The sequence below is a fragment of the Sceloporus undulatus genome, chromosome 6 (assembly GCF_019175285.1).
Source record: "Sceloporus undulatus isolate JIND9_A2432 ecotype Alabama chromosome 6, SceUnd_v1.1, whole genome shotgun sequence".
NCBI lineage: Eukaryota > Metazoa > Chordata > Lepidosauria > Squamata > Phrynosomatidae > Sceloporus > Sceloporus undulatus.
In genome coordinates this window covers 135,959,422-135,983,398 of record NC_056527.1, presented here as the reverse complement: position 1 = coordinate 135,983,398, position 23,977 = coordinate 135,959,422, and the positions used below count along the sequence as shown (strand labels likewise).

The 23,977-nt window shown below is 41.8% G+C and overlaps 1 protein-coding gene across 1 annotated transcript in view; it reads right to left on the bottom strand.

Moving 5' to 3' along the window:
- Nucleotides 1-23,977, bottom strand: part of LOC121933996 (sortilin-related receptor-like) — an 87,836-nt gene that overhangs the window by 52,986 nt on the left and 10,873 nt on the right. Inside the window, exons 2-11 of the mRNA XM_042473975.1 lie at nt 23,015-23,131; nt 21,627-21,752; nt 18,499-18,660; nt 15,600-15,667; nt 14,753-14,933; nt 10,132-10,233; nt 8,975-9,144; nt 5,104-5,296; nt 2,049-2,166; nt 1,059-1,132 (exon numbers count right to left, since the gene is read on the bottom strand). Coding sequence (XP_042329909.1) covers nt 1,059-1,132; nt 2,049-2,166; nt 5,104-5,296; nt 8,975-9,144; nt 10,132-10,233; nt 14,753-14,933; nt 15,600-15,667; nt 18,499-18,660; nt 21,627-21,752; nt 23,015-23,131 — 1,311 coding nt within the window. The remainder of the gene's footprint in view (nt 1-1,058; nt 1,133-2,048; nt 2,167-5,103; nt 5,297-8,974; nt 9,145-10,131; nt 10,234-14,752; nt 14,934-15,599; nt 15,668-18,498; nt 18,661-21,626; nt 21,753-23,014; nt 23,132-23,977) is intronic.

The window sequence follows — 23,977 nt, the reverse complement described above, 5'->3', positions numbered from 1 at the left end:
AGGCAGACAGCCAAGCATAACATATGAAACTTAAGACATGAAAGCAAACCAGGCATGTCCTCTTGTTTGGAAGCCCTGATTTGGTGAAGCAATGTTAGCAATGTCATCATTATATTTGAAAATACTTAATTTCTGTTTAATTTCTTAATTAATGTTTAGTTTCTGAACTGAGAAACACAGGGATCCAGATCTATGTGGAAGTGATAAGCTTTTGACCCAGATGCTCTAATTTGTGAGGCATGAGAGTAGGTTGGTTAAGAGTGTAGGGAGCACTGAGTATTCTGCATATGCTCAAGGAACTCTTACACACAGAACTGCATATATACTTCCCAATACTATTTTTTCCTTTGCAATCTCTCTCAAAATGGTGACAAGAAGAGACCAAGTCTTCACTTCTTGTTGAATTTTTTTAGGTTTGCAGAACAGCTCCCTTTTCACTTCCAACTTATGTCAACCTTAAGGCGGACCTATCACAGGATTTTCTGAGGCTGAGAGTCTGTGAATTACTCAAGGTCACCCAGCGGGTTTCCATGGCTGAGCAGGGAATCAAATTCCAATCTCCAGAGTCCTACTCAAACCAGTACCATGCTGACTCTCTTTCCTCTATAGTCGTTCTCAAAATAGCAACAGGAAGAGATGTGCCTTCAGTTCCTGTTACCATTTTGAGAAAATGTGCAGAGGAAAACAGAGGTAATTGGTAATTGCTGGGAGTAAACTGGCTCCCAGTCTCATGAAGTTGCCCACCTCTGCTCTGCATAGTGAAATACCCCTCCTTATTGCTCACAGTAAAAGCTTAAAGCTACAATACACTGGCATTTTTGGTTCCACCTCCTTTGCCTTTGGCATTAGAACAGAGACCCCAAGATTGTCTCTGAAATTCAATCTGGCCCTCCCTTGCAATAGTGGTTCTCATTTGGTGCATCTGTAGTGAACACAGTTTCATCATGGACTGCTTGACTGAACAACTCATGGACTCAACAATTCATTTCACCATGGATTCCTTTGCCAGAGGACCACAAGAGGAAGACTCCATGGAGTACAAATTCCACATGCCTTACCTCTTTCCATCGGACACCTGCACTGCTAGAAATGTACACATTCATTTTGCTTGCCATGTTCTTGCCCACGGAACCTAGAAAAAGAAACAGGTGAACCATCAATTTCTCAATGAGGTGTACATTATTGCTGCATAGTGTCTTAGGAGTCCAACTGGTTTATATTGACCAGATCTTTTAAAAATCTGAAAACTATATACATATAAGTGTTAGAGAGAGAAGATTGGAGGTCCCCCATTTACAGGGTCATCATAAGTCAAAGTTGCCTTGATGGCAGTTAACAAGAACAACATCAATGCACATACAAAGGGATCTTGCAACACCTTTGAGACTGTAGATGCACTGAGAAAAATTGGGTCAAGTCTACAAAACCTCATCTTTCTATCTTTCACAGAAGCCGCATCTGCACTGCAGACTTAATCCAGTTTGACACCACCATAACTGCCATAGCTCAGTACTATGGAATTCTGGGGTTTGTAGTTTTGTGATACTTTTAGCGTTCTCTGTCGGAGAGCTCTGGTGCCACAACAAACTATAAATCCCAGGGTTCCATAGGGTGGAACCATGTTAGGTAAACTGGTGTCAAACTGGATTATTTCTGCAGTGTGTGTAGCCTTAGCCTCAAAGGTATTGCAAGATCCTGTTCCACGTCCATTCATGTTGTTACTGTTAACTGTGATCAAGCGGACTTTGACTTATGGTGACCCTATGAATGAGAGACCTCCAATATTGCCTTCTGAGAGACCTCTCTTTGCATACCGATTTTCCAAACTAACATGGCAATGTCTTTAAATTCTAACATCAGTGGAAATATTTCTGAGGAAATATCTCCCTGAATTCCATAGCCTCAAGCCATGTCAGTTAAAGTGGTGTCAAACTGGATTATATCTGCAGTGTGGATGCAGCCAAAAACAGCCTTGGGAGCCCGTCGCAGCCTATGGACCATAATTTGCCCACCCCTACCACAAACCAAAGTCAAAACAGCCATCATACCTGTTGCAATGATCAATCCTGGAGCAGACTCTTTGGACAAGATGGGCATCCTGCGCAACTGGAAGTTGAGGAGCTGACTCAGCCGCTGGGCCAGGTGAAGGGAGCAGCCCTGAGAAAGCTAGGAGAATTGAACAATCCCAGTGTCACTTGAGTCACCTTGCGGGACAGAGCTGCATTGCCCTCTCCTGAAAATAGGGAGTGATCCCGCATGCACTGCTGAGTGAGGATCTTTATTCATAGCATGGAAAATTCCTTTGGGGGATTACTACCCCCAGAATCCCCTAGCTCACATGCCTAATGGCTATGCTGTCCATCGGTTCCAGGAGTGGAAGTCCAAAAAAAAAAAAAAAAAAAAGGAACTTTTCCAAGCCCTGCATCCTCCCCTGAATAAGCATAGTTCTGGGGAGGCTAAAAAAATTCCTTTTATGCATGCATTTGCAAGTGTTCAATGCACACAACTTCAGTTTCAAAATGAACAGGCTGCATTTTTAATGCAATTTGCTTATTTTGCTTAATAGGTTAAAACAAATGGGAAGAGAAGGGAACTCATGAAGGGGGAACAAAAACCCTGCGGCTCCTTAAAGAACTGATGAACATACTGTAATGCAGGTGGCCGGTTGTTTTGTCTTTCAGTTTAATGTATTGCCTGCCCCACTAAAAGAAAATCTGAAGAAACCTTGTAAACTGAAAGTAAAGCATGGCAATAAATAATGAGGACAAACAGAGACAATTAAAAGGCACAGCAGGAGAGCAAAATGCTCAGGATAAAAATCTACCTTAAAAACTGAGTAACTATAAAATTAGCAACCGTAAGACATTCCCAACTACATTAAAAGGTCAATTGTTCTCCTATTCTGTTAGATCCGTCAATTAGATTAACAGACATAAGGAAAGTTTTACATTCAAAGCAAATGCTTCCTTGTCTTTGTCATTTGTTTTCATTTGTAGTATATAATCCCACCTTTCCTTCAAGGGCTACAACTCTCCCATTTTTGTCCTGACAACAACAACCCTGTGAGGTAGATATTACTAAGAGGGCATCTGCGCTGCAGAAATAATCCATCTTGACACCACTGTAACTGCCACGGCTCAGTGCTATGGAATCCTGGGAATTATAGTTAATTGTGGCACCAGAGATCTCTGAAAGAGGTGTCTAAATGTATCACAAAACTACAGTTCCCAAAATTCCACAGCACTCAGCCATGGCAGTTAAAGTAGTGTGAAACTGGATTATTTCTGCAGTGTAGAAGAGAGACGCAATACCTCAAATCACCCATTGAGCTGAATGGGAATCTGAACCCTTAGCTTTTCCATACCAGTGCAAACCTGGACTGCAGTTGTTCACTTTGGTATGATTTTAATTGCGCTATTGTTTTAAACTGTAAGCCATGCTGAGTTCCAATTCTGGGCGGAAATGGGGTATAAATGAATATATCAACAAGAACAACCACCATCCTCATTGTGCAACACTGTCTCGGGTGTGTAAACTCTTCTTCTCATGTTTGTTTAAAACTAACTGCTCAAGCGGTCACTTTGCCCATTTGCAAAATTGGCATCTAGACCACAAACTTTGTGTCAAAAGAGAGAAAAATACTTTTCAGCCTGGAGCTGAATTTCTAGTTTGGGAAAGCTCTATGGGGTCACCACCAACAAGTGGGTGAGGCAAAGTGGAGACAGTAAATCCAAAAGACTGAAAGTGGGCAGTTTTTACATTTTCTCAACAACCGCAGCTCAGTTGTATATACGCCTGTTCAGAAAGCAAGCCCTGGTTCAACAGCGTCCCAGGAATGCAAATAGAAGTGCAGCTCAATGCAACACTTTTGCTCAGGCTGCAAAGCAGAGCTCAGTTCTGTAAGGATTCATTTCAAGGTTTCCATATCTGCTCCTCTCTGAGAAATGATCAGAGAGAACTAACAAACCTGAGGGCCAGATGGGCAGCCTTCAATTGCTGGAACAGTTCCCCATCCCTGCTTTTATGTCACAATGAACTTGTTAAATCTCAAGGTTAAAAGAAAAGAAAAGAAAACATATCACTGCCCTCTTGTAACAGAACTGAGATGCTTTGCCATCTGGAATCCAGGACAATAGACAAAAGCACACAAAAAGTATATGCTTTCTACAAAAGAGATAAAAATTCCTGAGTATAATTCCTAAGCTTACAAATTTGTATCGCTTGCTCCTTCCAAGTAAAGCAACCAGGAAAAGCTGGAGGAGGAAGCATTGTACTTTCTCTGGGGAAGAGAAGGTTAAAAGTGATATGATATCTCTGTTTAAATATCTGAAAGGATGTCATACGGAAGATGGAGCAAGTTTGTTTTCTGCAGCTCCAGAGAACAGGACGCGGAGCAATGGATGCAAACTACAGGGAAAGAGATTACACCTCAACATTAGGAAGAACCTCCTGACAGTAAAAGCTTCTGGACAGTGGAAAATGTTGCCCCAGAGAATGGTAGAGTCTCTTTCTTTGGAGATTTTTAAAGCGAGGCTCTATGGCCATCTTTCAGGAGTGCTTTGACTGTGTATTCCTGCATGGCAGGGAGTTGGACTACAATGCCCTTAGGGTCTCTTCAAGCTCTAGGATTTTTTGGTTATATGACCAGCACTTTTAATTGTGGCCAGAAACAGACCAAGAGCCAGTGGAATAGTCTCAAGAAAGGAGTCATATACTCCCTATAACCAGCCCTGGTCATCAATCTTGTTGCAATATTTGGACCTGCTGAACTCATGTACTGAGTGAGAATAAAGTTACTCCACCAAATGTTATGAGCAACCACTTCTAGTTATTTTAAAATGTTACCTTTAGATGGCATTTTAGGAATGTTCACAAGCATTCTGATAGGAAAACTCTCTTCGTCAAATGTTACACTAAGCAACAAGAACAAACTACTTCTAAAAAAGACTTTTCTAAGCAAAGGACGCCAATCCTCAGTTCATGACCCACTGCACCCACTTTTACAGTTTCTGCTTGACCTCACACAGGCGAAAAAAAGAATACAATGACCACTCCTAAAAGCCCTTTTAAGAAGCAACGGGATTTCTTTGTAGGCATCATTACCTCACAATTAATCTTTTCGCCATAGCGAGTATACTCTGGAGCCTGGAGAAATTCCCAAGTCCCACCTTTGTCGAAGGTGATGACGGAGTGCATGTTCTCCTCGCTGAACAAGCCGTTGATCAAGGTGGCAATATAGACCCCCGGCACCCCCTCGACCCGGTGGAAGTCCGCAAAGGGCTCGTTTGCAAAGTATCTGCCGGAAGAGAAGCAAACACAACATAGTAGACCCAGGCACTGCAATCAGGTTTCAGGCTTCAAAATAGTTGGCTATTGAGAACAGAAATTAAAATATGGTCCCAAGCGGGAACTTTCTGTACTGTAAAAAATATGCCAATAAAGAAATAGTTTTAAGAGGCATCACAGCACAGGAAGACATATTTATTCCATAACTGCATCAGCACTGCAGAAATAATGCATTTTGACACTACTTTAACTGCCATGGCTCAATCCTATTGAATTCTGGCATTTGTAGTTTTGCGAGATACTTAGCCTTCTCTGCCAAAGAGCTCTGGTGCCACAACAAACTGCACAGCTCCAAATACCATATAACTGAGCCACGGAAGTTAAAGCAAAACTGGATTAATTCTGCTAATGTTCCTAATAGCATTAGTGGTACAATATTTGTCAGTTTTCAACTCCAGACTTTAACAGAGACCCTAGAAAGATTACTTTTGGGAGCTCCAACTACCAGAATACATCAGCAGCCATGGGAAATCAAGGAGGTTTAGTGCAGAAAAGAATTTTTTCCTGGCTCCAATCTTTCAAACTCTGGCCTGTTGCCTTACCCTATCCCAGTTTTGCTGCATTCAATATGTGGTAAGCCAACAATTCTACATTCAAGGGAGGTATTCTGTAAAGTGTTACCCCTTAGTCCTGGCCTAATGACACGATTGACCACGAAACTGGCTTTGGCTTGGCAGAGAACATGCAAGGAAGGAGGAACAGCAACTGCTAGGTTCAACCAGTAGAGAGCAGATTTGGATTTTGAATGGCTAAGATTAGTATTGGCAAACCCATCTCTAAGTATTCCTTACCTAAATAAACCCTACAAAATTAATGGAGTCACCATAAGATGACAGGTGACTTGGAAGGCGCAAGAAAGTTTGGTTTGGAAGCTGGCACCGCATGGCTTTGTGCACTTGCTCCTGTGATCCTGCGATGTCTGTCCTGTATATTTAGACATGGTAATCATGATTATCTTCCCTATATTTGAGGGGTGGGCAACTGTAAAGGATACAGGGGACTACAAAGATTCACAAAAATGCCCTACTCAAACCTAGAAATGGGCAGATGTCTCATTTGGAAAACAGATAGCCTTTTATGTTATAGATCACAAAAGGAGGCAGAAGTCCAAAACCAAAACAACAAACAAAATGCTACAATAAAATCACAACTGTAAAAATCATTACAAGTTTGTGTACCTTTCATGTTTACCCCTGTGCATGCAATTTAGTACACACTGATTCAGTGGTTTTGTGTTCATCTAAGAGTCAGTGTGGTGTAGTGGTCTGAGCACTGGACTAGAACTCTGGAGACCAGGGTTTTGAATTCCTGGTTGGCCATGAAACCCACTGGATTACCTTGGACAAGTCACACTCTCTCGGCCTCAGAGGAAAGCGAAGGCAAACCCCTCTGAACAAATCTCTCCGAGAAACCCCTGTAATAGTTTCTCCTTAGGGTTGCCGTAGCTCGGAAATGACTTGAAGCCACATAACAAAAGTGGTTTCGTGGCTGTGGTTTTGCGCATCATGATTTTGTAATGATTTCTTATGTGTTCTGCAGTCATGTGCTTTTATAGCATTTTGTTTATTGCACTTTATTTTGTTTTTATAGCATTTTGTTTGTGATATTTATGCTAAGCAGCAGCGGGAGAGGGTGCAGCAAGCAACTTTGAAAGATGAACTGCTGTTCCTGGAAAGTATGAGAAGCAATTTGCTTTTCTATTTGGGTCCAAAAAAGCACAGCCTGGAGAATATGGAGGGGTCAAGAACCATAAAATCTGCTTTCAGGGACTTCAACGCAGCCCCAGGACTGCAGTTTACATACGCCTGCTATATACTAAGAATTCATTCAAGGGTTGAACTACACTGGCAATGGAGCTTAAATAGGACTAGTGAGAAACAAGAGGGAGGTGACAACAGGTTTGGTGGAAACCCCTTGAGGTCTGTGGGAGTGTGAAACATCTTTCAGAGGAAAATAAAAACCCTCAAGGGAGTGGGTGGGATTTAAAAATAGACCAAGGCTGACTGAGTATGCTCAGTTGGGCACAGAATGTGACCAACTGTATGAAATGGAGAAGAAAACGAGGAGGGAGGAGGAAATGGGATGAAGTAGCATGGAGGAAGGCATGACCTGCTGGCACCATGAACAGCTTTCAACAATTCAACATTTTGTTGCAGGTCCCGCATGCATAGGCACTGTTTCCCAAATATTTCTCTCTCCCAATGGGATTCTGTAAAAATGCAAAACTGCTGAATCAAGCTTTTCCAGCAGTGCACTCTACAAACAGGTTTTTCAGAACCAGGTTATGAAGACAATGCCTCCTCTACCCTTGCATCTAAGATTAAAAGGTCTGTTGCTGTTGTTTTTATATGCTTTCAAGTCATTGGCACTGATTTATGGTAATCCTAAGGCAAGTCTATCATGAGGTTTCTTAGCAGGTTGTGTTCAAAGGAGGTTGGCCATGGCCTTCCCCTGAGGCTGAGTGCATGTGACTTGCCTAAGGTCACCCAATGGGCTTGCATGACTGAGCCAGGATACGAACCCTGATCTCCAGAGACATAGCCCAAAAGTCAAACCACTACACCGATCTTTCTTTCTCACTGAAAGGTATACTGCCTCTGAAACGGGAGGTTCAGTTCAGGTACCATGACTCAGCCACTGTGTTTTTCATGATGTTCACTTTGTCAAAAAGGACATTGAGGTTTGTTTAACTCTAGTTTTGAAACCATCTGAGCCAGTGGCCACTGATCACATCCCACGGTATTGTGCACTAAATACATATTGGGTCAACCATTTTTATATCTGTCCTAAGTTGAGTTCCCATCAATTTCACCAGATATCTTTTGACTTGGTGGTGGTGGAACTTCTGAGAAAACTTGGTCCTTAAAAACTGGGAGGAGAATGTTTTAGCCTTCCTGATCTTTTCGATTTTAACTCTTACAAACCCTAGCCAGCAAACATAATAACTGGGCATCATGGGAATTGCAGTCCAATAATCAAGACAGCCAAAGGTTCCCCATAACAAATCTAAATCGTGCACCTAAATTAAAATAAGGTCCAACCATAGCAAGGAAGGTGATGAATGTATTAGAAACTAATGTACAGACAGAGTCTCCCTTATTCAAAATGCCTGGGACCAGGAGTATTTTGGATTTATTTTTATTTTTGAATATTTGCATATACATAATTAAATAAATTGGAGATGGGGCCCAATTCTAAACATAAAATGCATTTATGTTTCATGTATACCTTGTACGCACAGCTTAAGTATAATTTTATACGATATGGAGAACAGCCTGCAAGTTATGTTTCAAGAATAATGTTTTCTGCATATGTGGGCAGCCCCGAAATCCTGTACTATTGTTATTAATATGATATCAGAATATTGTTATTAATATAATATCAGAAATCAAGGGTGTCACTATCTCTGTTGTGCATGTGAACAATTTGGGATTCTGGAGTATTTCAGATTTTGGGATTCTGGATAAAAGATGCTCAACCTGTATTAGCATTAGTTTGTTCCAGGCCACTGTTGTTGAAACAGGAATCATATGTTGATTTGAGAAATGGTTTGAGAAAATGTGCCAGGACAAAGGGAACCTTGGATAATGTCTCCTTTCTCAGTGAAGGACCACAGGAGTCTCCTTACCTGACCAAAGTGTCACTCCCAACTCCTCCAGGGCTATAATAGAGAATGTTCTCCAAAGTCAGTGAAAATCGTAGGCCTTCTGCTTCTGAGATGTAGAGGTTGGTGCTGTTGTTACTGTGACTGACACACACAAACACCTGGTCTTCAGATGTGTCCGCAATATAGTATTCCTTCAAGAAAAAATAAATGAGAGAAATAGCCTCTTTCTCTTTTTATACTTCAAATGCACTCAAGGGTTACAGCTCAGCAGTCTGACGTGTGAAGTGAGAGTCAAATTTTCAGCTCAAATCCCACACCTCTCTAACTAGGTAGCTTTAGCCAACCCTTTTTTTTTCTCCTCTGACTCATCATCTCCTGTCTAAAATAGATGTGATAATGTTTCCTTTCAGGGCAGTTGCAATGGGTATACACAAAGGTTGTGTTGGGTTTTCCCTTACCAAAGGAACGAGTTATTAAAAATACCAACGTGGCACCCCATTTTTAAAAAAGCGGAGAACTCCCCAAAACAACCAATGGGAACTGAGAGTGTCCAGTGGACAAGAAATACAATACGATCCCATGTCCAAAAAAAGGTTCTCTCTAGGCACTTTATAGGTCCACCAGCTCAATTCTATGGGATGTTTCTGCTGGAAACTGACCACAGAGTCACACTGGAGGACCTAGATCAGTGATTCTCAAACCGTGGTCCTCCACATGTTTTGGACTTCGGCTCCCATGATTCCTGACAGTTGGCAAGCTGGCTGAGTCTTGTCGGAGTTGAAGTCCAAAACACCTGGAGGACCAACGTTTGGGAACCACTGACCTAAATATTCCTAGAGAAGGGTTCTCTCTAAGCATTTCTAGGTCCTCCAAAATGATTCTATGGTATGCCTCTGCTGGAAATCATTCATTTCAATAGGATTTACTATTATCCAGGGAGGTATCCTCCACAGATATGGGGGTTGTACACAGTGACTGCTGTGGGGGGAAATATAAAACCAAAAGGGAGAAGGAGCAGAATGGAGTATTCTGGAAGTGGGCATAGCTGGCCGAGATTCCCAAACAGAACATTTACTTACAAGTCTCTTTTATATATTTTAAAAACCAACTAAAAGAACACCCATCTCCTGAAGCTTTCTCTTTGAAACGCCAACCTTCCCATATACATATGTAAATACCTTAATAGGGTGCCTTGTCACAAACTGGGCTGCTTGCATAGGTTTGCGGTTAAAGGATACCCACAGCTGAACAGACGTTTGTTGCTGAGAGCCCAAAAGACGCTGCAAAAAAGTAGAGAAAGAAACCATAAACATCCCTTTGATCCGAAACTTGTAACAGTTTGCAAGAAGGTTATATGACAATCATTAACAGGTATTCCTATTGCTTTTTTATGTATTTATATCCCACATTTTCCCCAGGACTCAAACTCAAAAAGCTGCTTAACAACAATTGGAACAGATACAGCTAAAAACACAAACAGGTGGAAAACATACAAGAAATTAATGTTAAAAGTTTAACTAAACCAGACATAGATGTTTAATGTGGCAAAGCAATATTTAAAATGGTGTGCTTCGTTTTGATTTTGTATGTCTTTATCCTTTAAATGTATTTTGAAACTGTGTTGAATCATGGGTTTTTAACAGATCGGATGTTGAATTGACTTTTAACCTCTGCACAGTACATTTCTGGGTCCTTGGTCAGGAGAAAGGCAAGATACAAAAGTGAATCAATCAATCAAACAATCAAATATTTCTATTAAAAACACAAAAAAGAGAAACAGAAAAGAACGCTATTGAACGCCTTCTTCTTGAAAAGAGTCTGTTCCCAAAAAAGTGTAGAACAGAAAAGACTTCACTTATCAACAAAGGGGCCATTATCTGCTCCTTAAAAGGGAATCTGGGAGCTACTACTAATAAGGCCCTCACCTATGTTGTTGTTGTTGTTTGTTTGTTTGTTTGTTTACATTCCACCTTATTCCAAATACAGAGACTCAAGACAGCTGACAGCAGACATATCTGACAGCAGACGTATCTGTAAGGGCCGTGAGGTCAAGAGAAAGGCATGCACCAAAAACCTCCAAGCCTGAGCAGGTTCATAGAAGAAGATACAGCCCTTCAGATAACCTGTAACCCATTATAGTGCTATACAGTATGACCCCAGTATATGTGGGTGATATGTTTCCAAACTTACTGCAGATGGTGAGAATTAAAGATAGTGGCAAACCCTATATTTCTGTTGGAAGGTCTATAAAGTTGGGTTGGAGGACCAGATGCCTAGATTGGTTTCTGGAGATCCTCCAACACGATTCTATAGGCAACTTCTGCTGGAGGTTGACTATAGACTCACGCTGGAGCACCTCCAGATGCTGAAGAGACCTTTTCCTTGGCGTGGGTAAGTGAAACCACATCACTCATACTGATACTGCATTGCCATCCTCATGCTGTATTCCCCTTTGGCAATGTCTTGTAGAATCCTAGGGTTTGTAGTTTGTGGAGGCACTAGAACTCCCTTGCTGAGAATTGCTCCCTAAAGTTCCAATTTCCAAGCTTGCACAGGATGTTGCCACAGTAAGTAACATGAAATATAGCACTATAATTGGGTAGTGTGAATGGGACCCTGGAACCAAACCATTAAGAACTATCCAAGGCAGGAAAGGTAATTTGCGAGCTAGGATTCCATATTTTGGATATCTTCTTTAAAGCTCAGGCTAAAATCTGGTGGATTCTCTGGAAGCAAACAATCACTACTGTAAGCATATCTAGACTTATCTAGATAAGCATATCTAGACTACCCTTCTTACCTGGGTCTTTTATGCAGCTACAGTGAATCAAGAAACTTTTACAGGTCTGCACACACCCTTTTTCTGATTTAAGTGGGGGGGGGACTTTCTAAGTCTGCCAAGTCTGCTAAGGACCACTTAACCTCTCCAAACTCACTGTGGTCCCAACCCAGACAAATTCAATCATTTCAGCAGGATGGCTTATATTACCGTGGTTTTGGGTCTCAAGCCTACGCCAATACTCATGCAATTGCTGGTCACCATCCAAGCAATTAAGAAATACTACAAATGTTGTAAGTACGTTTTGGGATTCCTCTCTTTGCTGGCTTCAAAAATAGTATGGGGAGGGGGGTGTTTTCCCAACAAGATTGTCATCAACATATTTTTATTTCTTGTTCATCTGAACAGGCAAATGCCTTAAACCAAATCGGGACCAGCACTTTCTTTTTCTGTCCAGTGGCACTTGACATTTTTAAACTAGGAGGTGGGCAACTATGACAGATTCAAGGGGCTCTTGAAATCTGCCAGGGGCCACACAGATTGCCAAAAAAAAATGCTAAAAGGGGTGGCTCCAAAAGTTCACCTTTGGTTTTGAAAAAATGGGTACAGTATTTGTTGCTGTTACAACCGTGAAATAGTACAACAGGGCCCTTGTTGGTACACAGCAACAACTATGGATTGAAACCAGGAAATCCTGCAACCCAAGCATTCTGGCCACTGCACTATGGGGCTCCTTTTGCCACTGCCTGCATGCAGAGACTTGGGGGCAGGCAAATCTCAAAGCCATGTTCTAGTTCACCCACATTCCCCCCCTGAAATACTGCAGATGGTCTTCCTTTGCCATGAAACCCCCACCTTCCATTTCCCAATTCTCCTGTCATGTCATTTTCCCTATTACTTACAGGCATCTAAACTTTCCTTTCAGTGCTCTGGAGCTTCACATTGACCTAGATCTGCCTGAAGTACTGAAATCAAGTGCTTACAGAAATACGTTTTAACTCTGCTGTTGCACACCCATGCATTGGATATGATTACTCCCACTGAAATTCCCCCCACCCTATTTATTGCATTTTTATACCATCCTTCCTATAAAGAGCTCAGAACAGCATGCATTGTTCTTGTTGTTGGCCTTCAAGTCCTTTCCGACTTATGGCAACCCTAAGACAAACCTATCCTGAGGTTTTCTTGTTAAGTTTCTTCAGAGGGGGGTTGCCATTGCCTTTGCCCGAGATTGAGAGGAGTGTGACTTGCCCAAGGTCATCTAATGGGTTTATATAGCCTAGCTGAGGTTTGAACCATGATCTCCACAGTCCAACACCAATGCTGAAACCACTGCACCATACTGGCTCTCAAAGCATACATATCCCTCTTTTTATCCTAATAATAACCCTTTGAAGTAGCTTAGAAACACAGTAAATAAACTGGGGGTGGGATGGGGATTTGAATCCAGGTCTCATCAGGCATCTTCAGTAAAGGATTCCAATTGCAGAACACATATTTTCTTGTTATAAAAATCTGAAGAGAAAAAAATAGGTCCTAATTCCCCAGGGTAAATATTCTAGAGTCCCCTGCTTAAAAGCAGTCATCGCCAATAGCATTTGAATATCTCATCCAGGTAAATTCTGTGTGCAGCTTCAACACATTTATCACAAGAGCTGGCAATTACAATGCACCGTGCACTAGATCCAAGTATCTACTGCCTTATTTGCAAGAAGCCCACTGATACACCTGTGACTGCTTATGTCAATATGTTTCTGGGTTATTTTAACTCTCTCCCGCTGGAAATGCACAGCATCAATAAGCACCAAGCTCTCTGCCGGAGCCCCTTGAAGAAATAATAAACTCCAATTACAAAGGAAAGTCAGCAGAGATACCCTGGTGGTTTCCCCTCTGAAGTTCACAACACGTTCCTTTCCTATTCTTCCATTTGTAAGACAGTAAGCCTTGCAAAACACCGTTTGGAATGGCACTGTCGTAGCAAACCTTGGCGTGCTTAAAGTGTCTGATCCCTTCCTTCAAAAGCAGAGAGGCCTCCCTGCTATTTCAATGGATGTTGTTTGAGTTCATTAACTATGTGTATGTTTAAAGCAGAGTTGAGCAACATGAAGCTGTATAAGGACCCCACTGGCTTCTTTTGTGGCCCTTGGCTGCTCCAAATTCCCAAACCAGCCCTTTTTCCCAGGCCTAAACAAATTTCCCTGGCCTCTTCTGGGCACCTCTAAGAACAAAAACACACTGAATAGGTTGCAGGAACACCGCTGCCAGCATCATTTAACACTAAAAATACTTATTTTTTCAAAACCCAGAAATAGTCTTCTGGACACTTCCAGGTTTTTTCTGGTTCTGGGGGTGCCATTTTTGGCAGTTCATGCAGCCCCAAAAGACTCCCAAGGCAGAAAATTACCATATATGCTTGACTATACTGGTAAGTCAACCTCATGTATAAGAGCAGGTTTGAGGGCTAAAATTATGGATTTTTATATAATCCGTGTATAAGTCCAAGATAAAACTTTGGGGCTCATAACAAAGGATGTAATGGATGAAGGAATAGAAAATGATGCCAAGACAGGCTGCTATTTTCCCACTCAGACTAATTTAAAAATGTCTGAAGTGGCATAGAGAGGGGATGGTGCTTCTTTTAAGTTCTCCCTGGATGAACTACACTCTTGCCTTTTGCCACTCTATTCAGAGAAAGGGATGTTCCTTTTTTGATAAGAGTTAAGACATTATGTACCCATGGATAAGTCAACCCAGGTTTTTTGGGCTGATATTTTTTTAAAAATTAAAATTTCTAGACGTATACATGAGTATATATAGTACATGCATCACAGTTGCCCACTTCATTGTAAAGCAGGGGTGAGCAGGCTGTAGCCTTCCAGGTATCATTGGACCACAAATCCTAGCAACCCCAGATAATGTTGAGGGATGCTGGGAGCTGCAGTCCAACAACAGCTGGAGGGTCACATACCTTGGTTTAAAGCTTGGAAAATCCACAGTGATTAGATGCCAGGGTTCCCTACCACAGACTTGGTTGCAAACAGATATTTGTCCCTGAGTTGGAAGTCTTCAACATCCTCCAAAAGAATCTCTTTGTTTTCCCTGGTTTGAAAGAAATCGGTGCTGCGAAGGATAGTGGAGGATCGCGTAGGTTCGTGCCGCTCTATGTAAACTGCATTCGGCTTGTCATATGGTTCAATTCCCCTTATCAGGAGGGAAAAAAGTAAAAATTATATTCATACACACACCTATTAAAAATCGAGAGCACTTCATACCTGCCAAATAAGTGATTCTTACAACCGTCGTATAAGGCAGACTACCGTCAATTTCCCCATTGTACAGTTTTAGCTTGAAGACAACAAACAAATGGATATCATAAATTGTGGTTGCAAGGGCATTTGAACAAGGAGCTTCACTACTCAAAACCAGCTCAGGGAAAAATTTTAACATACTCCTCCTCTTGGTAGAATTCCAAGCCATAGCTGGGTTGGTCTGGAAAATCAGTATGCAAAGGGATCTTGCAGCAGTTTTGAGCCAAAGGAAAGAAGTTGGTAGCATGTGCATTCATAGACTTGAACCCACCAACTTCTATCCTTCAGTTAGTCTCCAAAGTACTGCAAGATCCTTTGTGTACTCCTCTCCCTGGTGTTCCAGTTATTTATTTGGAAGTGACTTTGTTTTTCTTATGGTAGTGGCAAAACTATAACGCACACATACTCCTGCCTTCCTTCTTGACTGGCAGGGTTGGGATTCAACCACTTTATTTGGAATAATGGGTAAACCGGTTCATAATGGGAGTGGAAGAAGTGAGATGATGCAGGGAGAAAGAAGAGGCTCTATAAGGGCTTCACCGAAAATTCCAAAACTTACCAAGAAAACGATTTCACATGTTCATGAATCATTATCCATGTCTGCCCAAAATCATCCGATTTCCAAAGCTGAAAAATTAGAACATGGAGATCAGCCAAACCCAGGAGCTCCACAATAATTCACAAAAGGGCAAATCCTGCACTTAGGGTTTAAGAACATATCCCTCCCAAACAGATCCAAGAACATCGTTTCAATTCACATTAAGGCTGCAAAATCCTCCACATCTCCACATCTGAATGAAAGTACCACACTCAGTTCCACTGAAACCTACTCCCCATGTTAACGTGGGTTTAGAAATGATCTGTAAAGCCTTTACCTCTGATACACAGGCAAAAGTCCAGTTACATATGGACCCAAAATGGCTCTATCCCTGATCTCCTTTTGGTGGCAGATAAAAGCAATATTATGGCCTGATACAGACAGGCCAAAATAAAGCTGCTTTGAGTCACTTTGGAGGTATGGTGTTTCAATGATACATGCATCCTAAGAGTCCAGAAGCCTCACCAAAGCCACGCTCCAGTCCTAAGGACTGGAGTGCAGCTTTGGTGCAGCTTCCAGACTCTTAGGACTCATTCATTGAAACGTCATACCTCCAAAGTGACTCAAAGCAGCTTTATTTTGGCCTGTCTGTAGAGCCTATGCCTCCAAGGATTTCTCAAAACTGACAAGGGCTGGACATTAAAAGCTGTGCAAGGTTTGTATAGTTTGCAGTATTTTCAATTTTAACGTTTTCAATTTCATAAAATTATTTAATTGCCTTTTAAACTTTATATCTACATTTTAATGCTTTATATAGTTTTTAACTTGTTCTGTTTTAAAGTTTGTTAGCCACCTTGAGTCCCTATACCAACAGAATAGTGGGCTATAAGTAAATAAAAACCTACATACAATGGGAATTTAGATGGAAACTGGAGGCTGGGTGGCAGAAGTACAAAAATATTTGGGGAAGGGGAACCCCAAAGTCCAAAGGGGACTGTGCATGCATACTCAGTGGACCTAACATTAATAAATAAATAAATAAATAAATAATGACTGGCCTTTCATGGAGGGGATTTTGGTGTAGACAGAAATGTAAAAGAGATGTTGCAGGATTGAATGCAATATCTTGGGAACTGGGCATGGCTGGCTCGCTGACCCCAACAAAATAGGAGCATTCCACAGCTCCATGCTCTGGAGGCACAAATCTATGCGCCCAGAAATTCCTCTATCCTTCTTTACTTTCCCCTCAGGCAAGCAGTGAGCATCTCTCCTGCCAGATCAGAGTGAAGCCATGAAAATGGAAAGGAGGGAATGCAGAACAGGGAGAGCTTGCCAATAGACAGAAAAGGTCAGGGAGGGCATGCGATAATTCCTTTCCTCTTAACTGCTGCTGAGAGAGACACTCAATTTTATTATATTTTTTATTTTTAACCAGGGAAAGCAACCCCAGCCAACAAGACTGGGAAAAGCGGAGATATTGTCTCTCGGCTCTTCACCACCAAACAACAACTCCCGAAGGAATTAACCATCTATCAATTGTGGTGAAGCAGATATCCAAACAGTGAAGGGAAAGGAAAAACAAAACAAAACCGCACAAATGCTGGTATGTGACCATGGAAGACAAACATTGCCATGCCTGCCAATTTTCAAGGCAGCACAGTATGCTCGCTGTCTGGCGTCTCTCTGCCTCCCAGATCCTGCCCATTTCAAGCCCCGATGTGAGAACAATGTGAGCCTGTGAGAACAATGTGAGCCGGTCCTGTAGAGAAACAAAGGGCTGCTTCTTGTTGGAACGGGGAGGGAGAAAGGGGGGTTAAGACAGGGACACTGGCCTATTTTCTTATTTCCATGGGCATCGTTCCACAATGGACAGACGATGAGTAATGCTGCCAGAGGCCTTGTTTCCACACAGACACACAAAGCAAAACAAAAGCAACACAATGGGGTTTGGAAAAAATGGATGCTGACTGGTCAAAACCAGCGTTGTCTCTGCCTATGGTGATGTGGGCATTGCAAGAGACTGGACAGGCTCTAAGGTCACCTTTCTCTGGAGGAATCTTCATCATCATCATCATCATCATCATCATTTTATTTTATTTTTATTTATATCCCACTTTTTTCCAAATCTGGGATTTGAGCTGGCTGACAGCAGATAGGAAACACACTCACAAAATACCCAAGGTGACTGATGTATCAAAACAATTCAAATTGTTTTAATGTGTGTACATCTTGTTTGTTCTTTTTATTGATGTGTCTTTTTAACTGATCTTTGTCTGTTGACTGTTGTTGTTCTCTACCTCAATCCACTGGGAGAGCTTGGTACGAAATTATTATTATTGTTACTACTACTATTGCTACTGTTATTAAAACCAGGCAGCTGCTGGTTACTTTGCCTATTGTGAGCAAGTACACACATCCACAATGGAATTGTCTAGAGTAGAATCCCTCTCTTTCCCATCTTACTGCATTGTTTATAACAGACTCACAGCTGTAATGCTACACCAAAAATCTGCGTTTCTCCAGCCCTCCTTCATCCTCCTCCCTATACTGAAGCTGCTAAAAAGCTTTCCACTAGACAGAAGTCAAGGAAGAAAAGAGGAGTGAGCATAAAAGGTCTTTATGAAAAGAAGCTTCTTTGTTAGAAGCTTTGGTAACTGTCACTTGCCTGCATTCTGGCTGTTATTATGTCTACAGGGATACTGTCCAAATACAGTAAAGCCTATTCTAAAAGGGGAAAAAATAAAGCAGGTTCTTTGCTGCAAAGAACTGACAAACTAAACCGTGCACAGGAAAAGTCCAGAAGACAGGGAAAAGATTATCTAGGTGCTTTTTGGATGGAACATCGTATACCCTGCCAAGGAGAACACTGGCAGGGATCCACGGTCACTTTCAGCCATCCAAGGAGAGCCACAGTACTCACTTGTTTGTTGGGATGGGACTTATCAAAGCCCAAGACGAGGTTTGGGAACCGGCTGTGCAAAAGGAGGTCTGAGGCTTTGAAGGGAATCGGGAAACCCTGAACGGTCTTGCAAAAGTCGGTCGTGAGCCAGAGGTACTGCGTGTAGGCGTCCACAAAAATATACTGGGGAAGGGAAGAGAGGAGAGGAGAGAAGAGGAAGAAACCAGAGGTGGGAGAGAAAGAAAAATCACTCAGCCATCAAAAGTCACATTTACATAATGGAATATTGGTTTCTCAGTCAGAATCTCCTGCACAGCAAACACCACAAACCAAGGGGGTCCCCAGTCAGGAGCATTTTGGATCTTTCAGACGGCAACGTCACTAAATCTCCTGCCAATTGGGTGGGGATGACTGGTTCTGTAGTCCAAAACACGTGGAGGGTCCTTGGTCAGGGGTAGGATACTGCCCAACATTTTGGCCCAGGAATTCTGGCCAAGTCTGTTGGGCTGCACTGTACTGTTCCCCTGTGTGAGCCAACTATGCAATTCACAATTTTTATAAACCCAAATGCAGACTCATGAGCAATTTTTTATTGCATGAGAGTCTTTCATAACCATGCTAAGCTATCCCATTATATGGAGCAAAGCTGGGCAAATACACAGGAGCCAAGGGTCCACAGTCCCCCGAGTGCTCCCCAAAACAGCGACTGGAAGTAATATGGAGTCATTTGCATACACTGAACCATCAGAAAGCAAAGATGTCACTATCTCAGTCACCCATGTGGACAATTTTGGAATATTTTGAAATTCTGGTAAAGGAAACTCAGTCTGTACATGAACATATATGTACCCATCCCAATTAAACTATCTGGACACTGTACATGTTCTCTGCTTGTAACCGTGTGACACTGAAATATTATATTGAAAATGTCACACTTTGGAATATCCCATCCGCTCTGTTCTGTACCTGCCATTTGGACTACAGTACATTTTGATTCCTATCAGAGTTACTGAAGCAAAGGTTAGAACATTTTGTTATGACACTGTATTATTTCTGTTTTGCTGGCCAGTCTGCTCACTCTTCCATTCCTTTCCACCACTACCATATCATAAATCATATCCATGTAACAATTAGCATTATTCGTTAAGGCTGAATACATCAGTTAATGGGGCTTACTGGTACCTTTCAGCCTCTCCTTTTTCCAACATACTCAGGGTTCAATTTGAAGATAGGATGTCACCAGCAATGGTGATTTTTCTGTTATTCTACCATACTGTCACTTGTTGCATGAACCCAGAGCATCCTTAACGTTCCTCTTAAGAAACAGATCACATCTAGGGCTGCTGCCATACTGCAGAATTACTGCAGTTTGACACCACTTCATGGTTCCATCCTATGGAATCCTGGGCTTTGTAGTTTGTTGTGGCACCTACCTTCATTAACAATAAATTCAATAAAGGTACAGAATCAGAACTGCAGAGAACTCCTGTAGGGCCAGTTCTTTCGCTGGATGCTATCTGTTTCCTGACATGCACACATCTTTTACTGTCTCAGATTATATTTGTGGAAAACTGGAAAGGATTTCTGGGTCACTTTCTGTTTCACTAAAAATGGTGAGTCCAGAGGATGACAGAAAATGGCACAGTTATAACCCCTGGACTATCTACATTTGCCTTAGGACTCTACGCCAATGGCAGAAGAGATAGCATTGTGCAGAACTTCCCCTTTTCAAGGGACACTGAGAGGAGGAGGTTAGAAATGATGCATTTGAATTTCTGCAAGACACATTCCAGCTTTGCTTGGGCCCCACAACAGCTAATGGTTTAGGAATCACAGCTGTGTGGTACACATCTGCCACTGCAAACAAACACCAAGCCTTGGCTTTTTTTTTTCCCCTGTAAGAAAAATTAAAAATTAATGGATGAGAGACTTTTATTTTCCAATCTGGGTTGTTTTTGTGTGCGTGTTTTTGCCCCTTAGAAATTAATTCATCAGTTGTCCTGATCAAATGCAGTTCATAATCCTCAGGAGACACACATATTTCCCTCGGCTGCATGAACCCGTTAATATTAATCAGACGTCTGTTCGGTTATTGTTGAGTCGTATTGTTTTGCCTGTGTGAGGTACCCGCAGGCCTCTTTTGGTTTGCTCTAAATATATGGCAGGAACTCTGTGCTAATGAAACCAGGTTTTGAAGAAGAAAAACTTGTAGATCTGTTTAAAATAGCATTACATTTTGCTAATAGAATCCCCTTTCATGGGAGGGGTGAATGTGACCAACTCACCTAACATGTATGCTATTCAACGCATCTGTAAAATGGGTATAATAACTCAAAGCACTGTGTCAAAACTGAGGGGAGGAGTTGGACTACAACTCCCACACTCCATCTCCCACAGCATGGACACAGGATGCTGGTACAAGGACTGTGGAAACAATAACTTTTACCCATAAGAAAGTTTTCCAGATCCTTGACCATGCCTCATCTATATAAAGAATGAACATGATTCTGAACTACTTGTATAAAGGAAACTGCATTTGTGACAAAGTGAAGTCTGATTCTCCATCACTCTACCTCTCTCTCTCTCTCTCTCTCTGTGTGTGTGTGTGTGTGTGTATATTCTCCTTTCTTGTTCATTCAGTGCTTAAGGCCATTCCAAGAATAAAAAAATCTGAAAGCATGTCATAACAAAATAACACCATCAGCAGTAGCCATCTAACCATCAGCAAAACCAGTGATCCAAGAGCAATTAATATTCCAGCAAAGCACCCAAAGCAACAGCAGCAGAAGATGCTTCCCTGACATTTGGTAACATCTTCGCATTAAATGTGAAGTCATTATTCAGCTTCCTATCAACAATCTGTCATGATCTCACTGAATGAGATCACCCACTTGATCCACTGCAAACAAGGAGGAAAGCAAAATCTAAGAGGCGGAAAGCAGCCTCCGTTTGGGGAAAGGGAAGGAAACCAATTATATTGGCATCAAATAGTTTTTCTCCAGCAAAAGTGTCAACCCGACCCAAGTTTCAACCCCCAAACAAAACTGACAAATATTCAGAGGGCAAGTGTATAAATCTTCTTAACAAACAGAATTTGGGTGCATAAATTATTTGGTTCTTTCCTTCTTTTTATTATTTTCATTCCTTACCCTTTTATTGTCAGCTGGGCTATGGTAGAACTGAGCAATCACGGCTTGGCTGGTATTCCCTGGACCAAAGTTGAACTTCTCTGATATCTTTTTAAACGCCTTCCCATAGTCGTAAGACACGTAAACCTAGCAAGGGGAAATGCTGCTGTTACAAACAATAAAGAAGGTTGGTTTCTCAGTTTCTCACAGCATCAAAAAGGGAAACCTCCCTAAGAATCGATCATTTGCTCCCAGCCTGTGGGACTCCCTTCCACAAGAGGTCCAGCTGGTCCTTTCTCTGCTCTACTGCCACCAGCAAGCAAAGACTTCAGAAATGCTTTGAAACTGGTTGCTTCAGAAGAGTCTTTTGAAAAGAAGGGGTGTTGTTAGTTCTGTTTTCACAATTATATTTTAAGTGCTAATTTTTTTTTTAATTTACAGTGGGCTCTTGCTATCCGCTGGGGTTTGGTTCCAGGACTTTCCGTGGATACCAAACTCTGTGGATGCTCAAGTCCCATTAAATACAATGGCACAGTTTAAAATTAGCGCCCCATACAGAGAGACCAAAATAAAGCTGCTTCGGGTCACTTTGGAGGTATGCTGTTTAAATGTTGTATGCGTTCTAAGACTCCGGAAGCGGCACCAAAGCCACAATCTAGTCCTAAGGACTGGAGCACAGCTTTGGCGCAGCTTCTGGACTCTTAGGACACATGTATTATTTAAATAGCATATCTCCAAAGTGACCTGAAGCAGCTTTATTTTGGCTTGTCTGTATTGGGCCTAGGTCTCCTATATAAAATGGCAAAATCAAGGTTTGTTTATTGGAATTTTTTTAACATTTTCAAGCCATGGATAGTTGAATATGGAGAACTGACTGCACTGCTGTTGTGAATAGGATTGGTTTTTGCTTAATTTGCTTTCTAAGCAACCTTGATTTCTAGACTGCACTGCTAACGTTGAAGAGTGCTAGGAGCTGCAGTCCAAGAATATCAGGAGGGCTGCATAATTCCTGGCTCCAGGTCCATAGTACAATATATACTGCCAGCTCCTGGGCATATTGGGATCATTCCCTGGAATACAATTGTTCCTGGTTAGTGATCACACAGCTGGCATTCTCAGGGAAGGGACTACAGGGATTAAAACATCTTTTCTAGGAGTAACATTCAATTATATTTTTTAAATATGTTCTTGAGAATTCCAATTTCCTGCTAAACCTCTCTACAGTAAATATCATTTTTAGAGTGTCATCAGGGAGCTGCTTTTCCCTTGCTTGAACTGCAAAATACAGCAGCAACGTTACTCACTGTCGAGTAATAAATGAGCCACCACTTGATTCACGACGACATCTTCCTCCTTGAAATTAAAAGTAAAGACATAAGGAAAATAAATTGTGCCTTGGAAATACTTACATCGCTTAACTTGGGACCCATCAAGGCTAAACTATCCCGAGCCAGGGCCACAATCACATTACTCTTCTCTCCAGCCCAATGCACCACCATCTGGTTGTGGGAATCATTCAGGCTAACCTGCGGGGAAGGAAAGCAGAGAAGGGACCTTATTAGAAGGATAAAAGATGTGAGCGGTGTCAAACTGCAGAGAAGAATAGCAAGGAAAGTTCCCTACAGCAGTCTTGCTTGCTTCTTCGTTCCATTTGAGCAAATACACCAGCCTCCACTTTTCCTTTGGTCAGGCAGCCAAACCTATAAATCTATATTTTTTAAACATAGTGGTGAGATGTGACTACCTGCTCTCTCCTATTTTCTGTGTTTTTGTGTTCAGAGATGCTCCTTAAGTGATTCAAGGCAACTGCTGTTTATCTTGTCTGTTGCAGACAGGCACATGGAGCTACAATTGGCATAAGTTGGAAATGACTTGAAGGCACACACACAGCAACAACAATAGAAATCACATAGCAAGTATTGATCTTTTGAATCAATAGCACCATCAACACTGGAAGGATAGTAAAGGTGCTACAGTAGGATTGTGTTTTTCCCCAGCACAAATTTAATTGCATTATTACAGACATGTTGCTGCAACTGACACTAAATGTTTGTGTTTCTCTAGCCATCCTTTACTATCCTCCCAGTGTTGATGCTGCTATTAATTCAAAAGCTAAATAAATTGCCATGTGATTTCTATTGTTGTTGTGTGCGTGCGCCTTCAAGTCATTTCCAACTTATGCCACCCCTAAGATGAACGTATCATGGGGTTTTCTGGGGCTGAGAGTGTGTGACTTGCCCATGGTCACCCAATGGCCTTGATGGCTGAGCTGGGAATCAAACCCTGGTCTCCGGAGCCATAGTCCAATAAATACTGGCTGTGGTTAGACTTTTCAAAAACAAAAATCCAGGGAAGGGTACAGCTGGCACAGA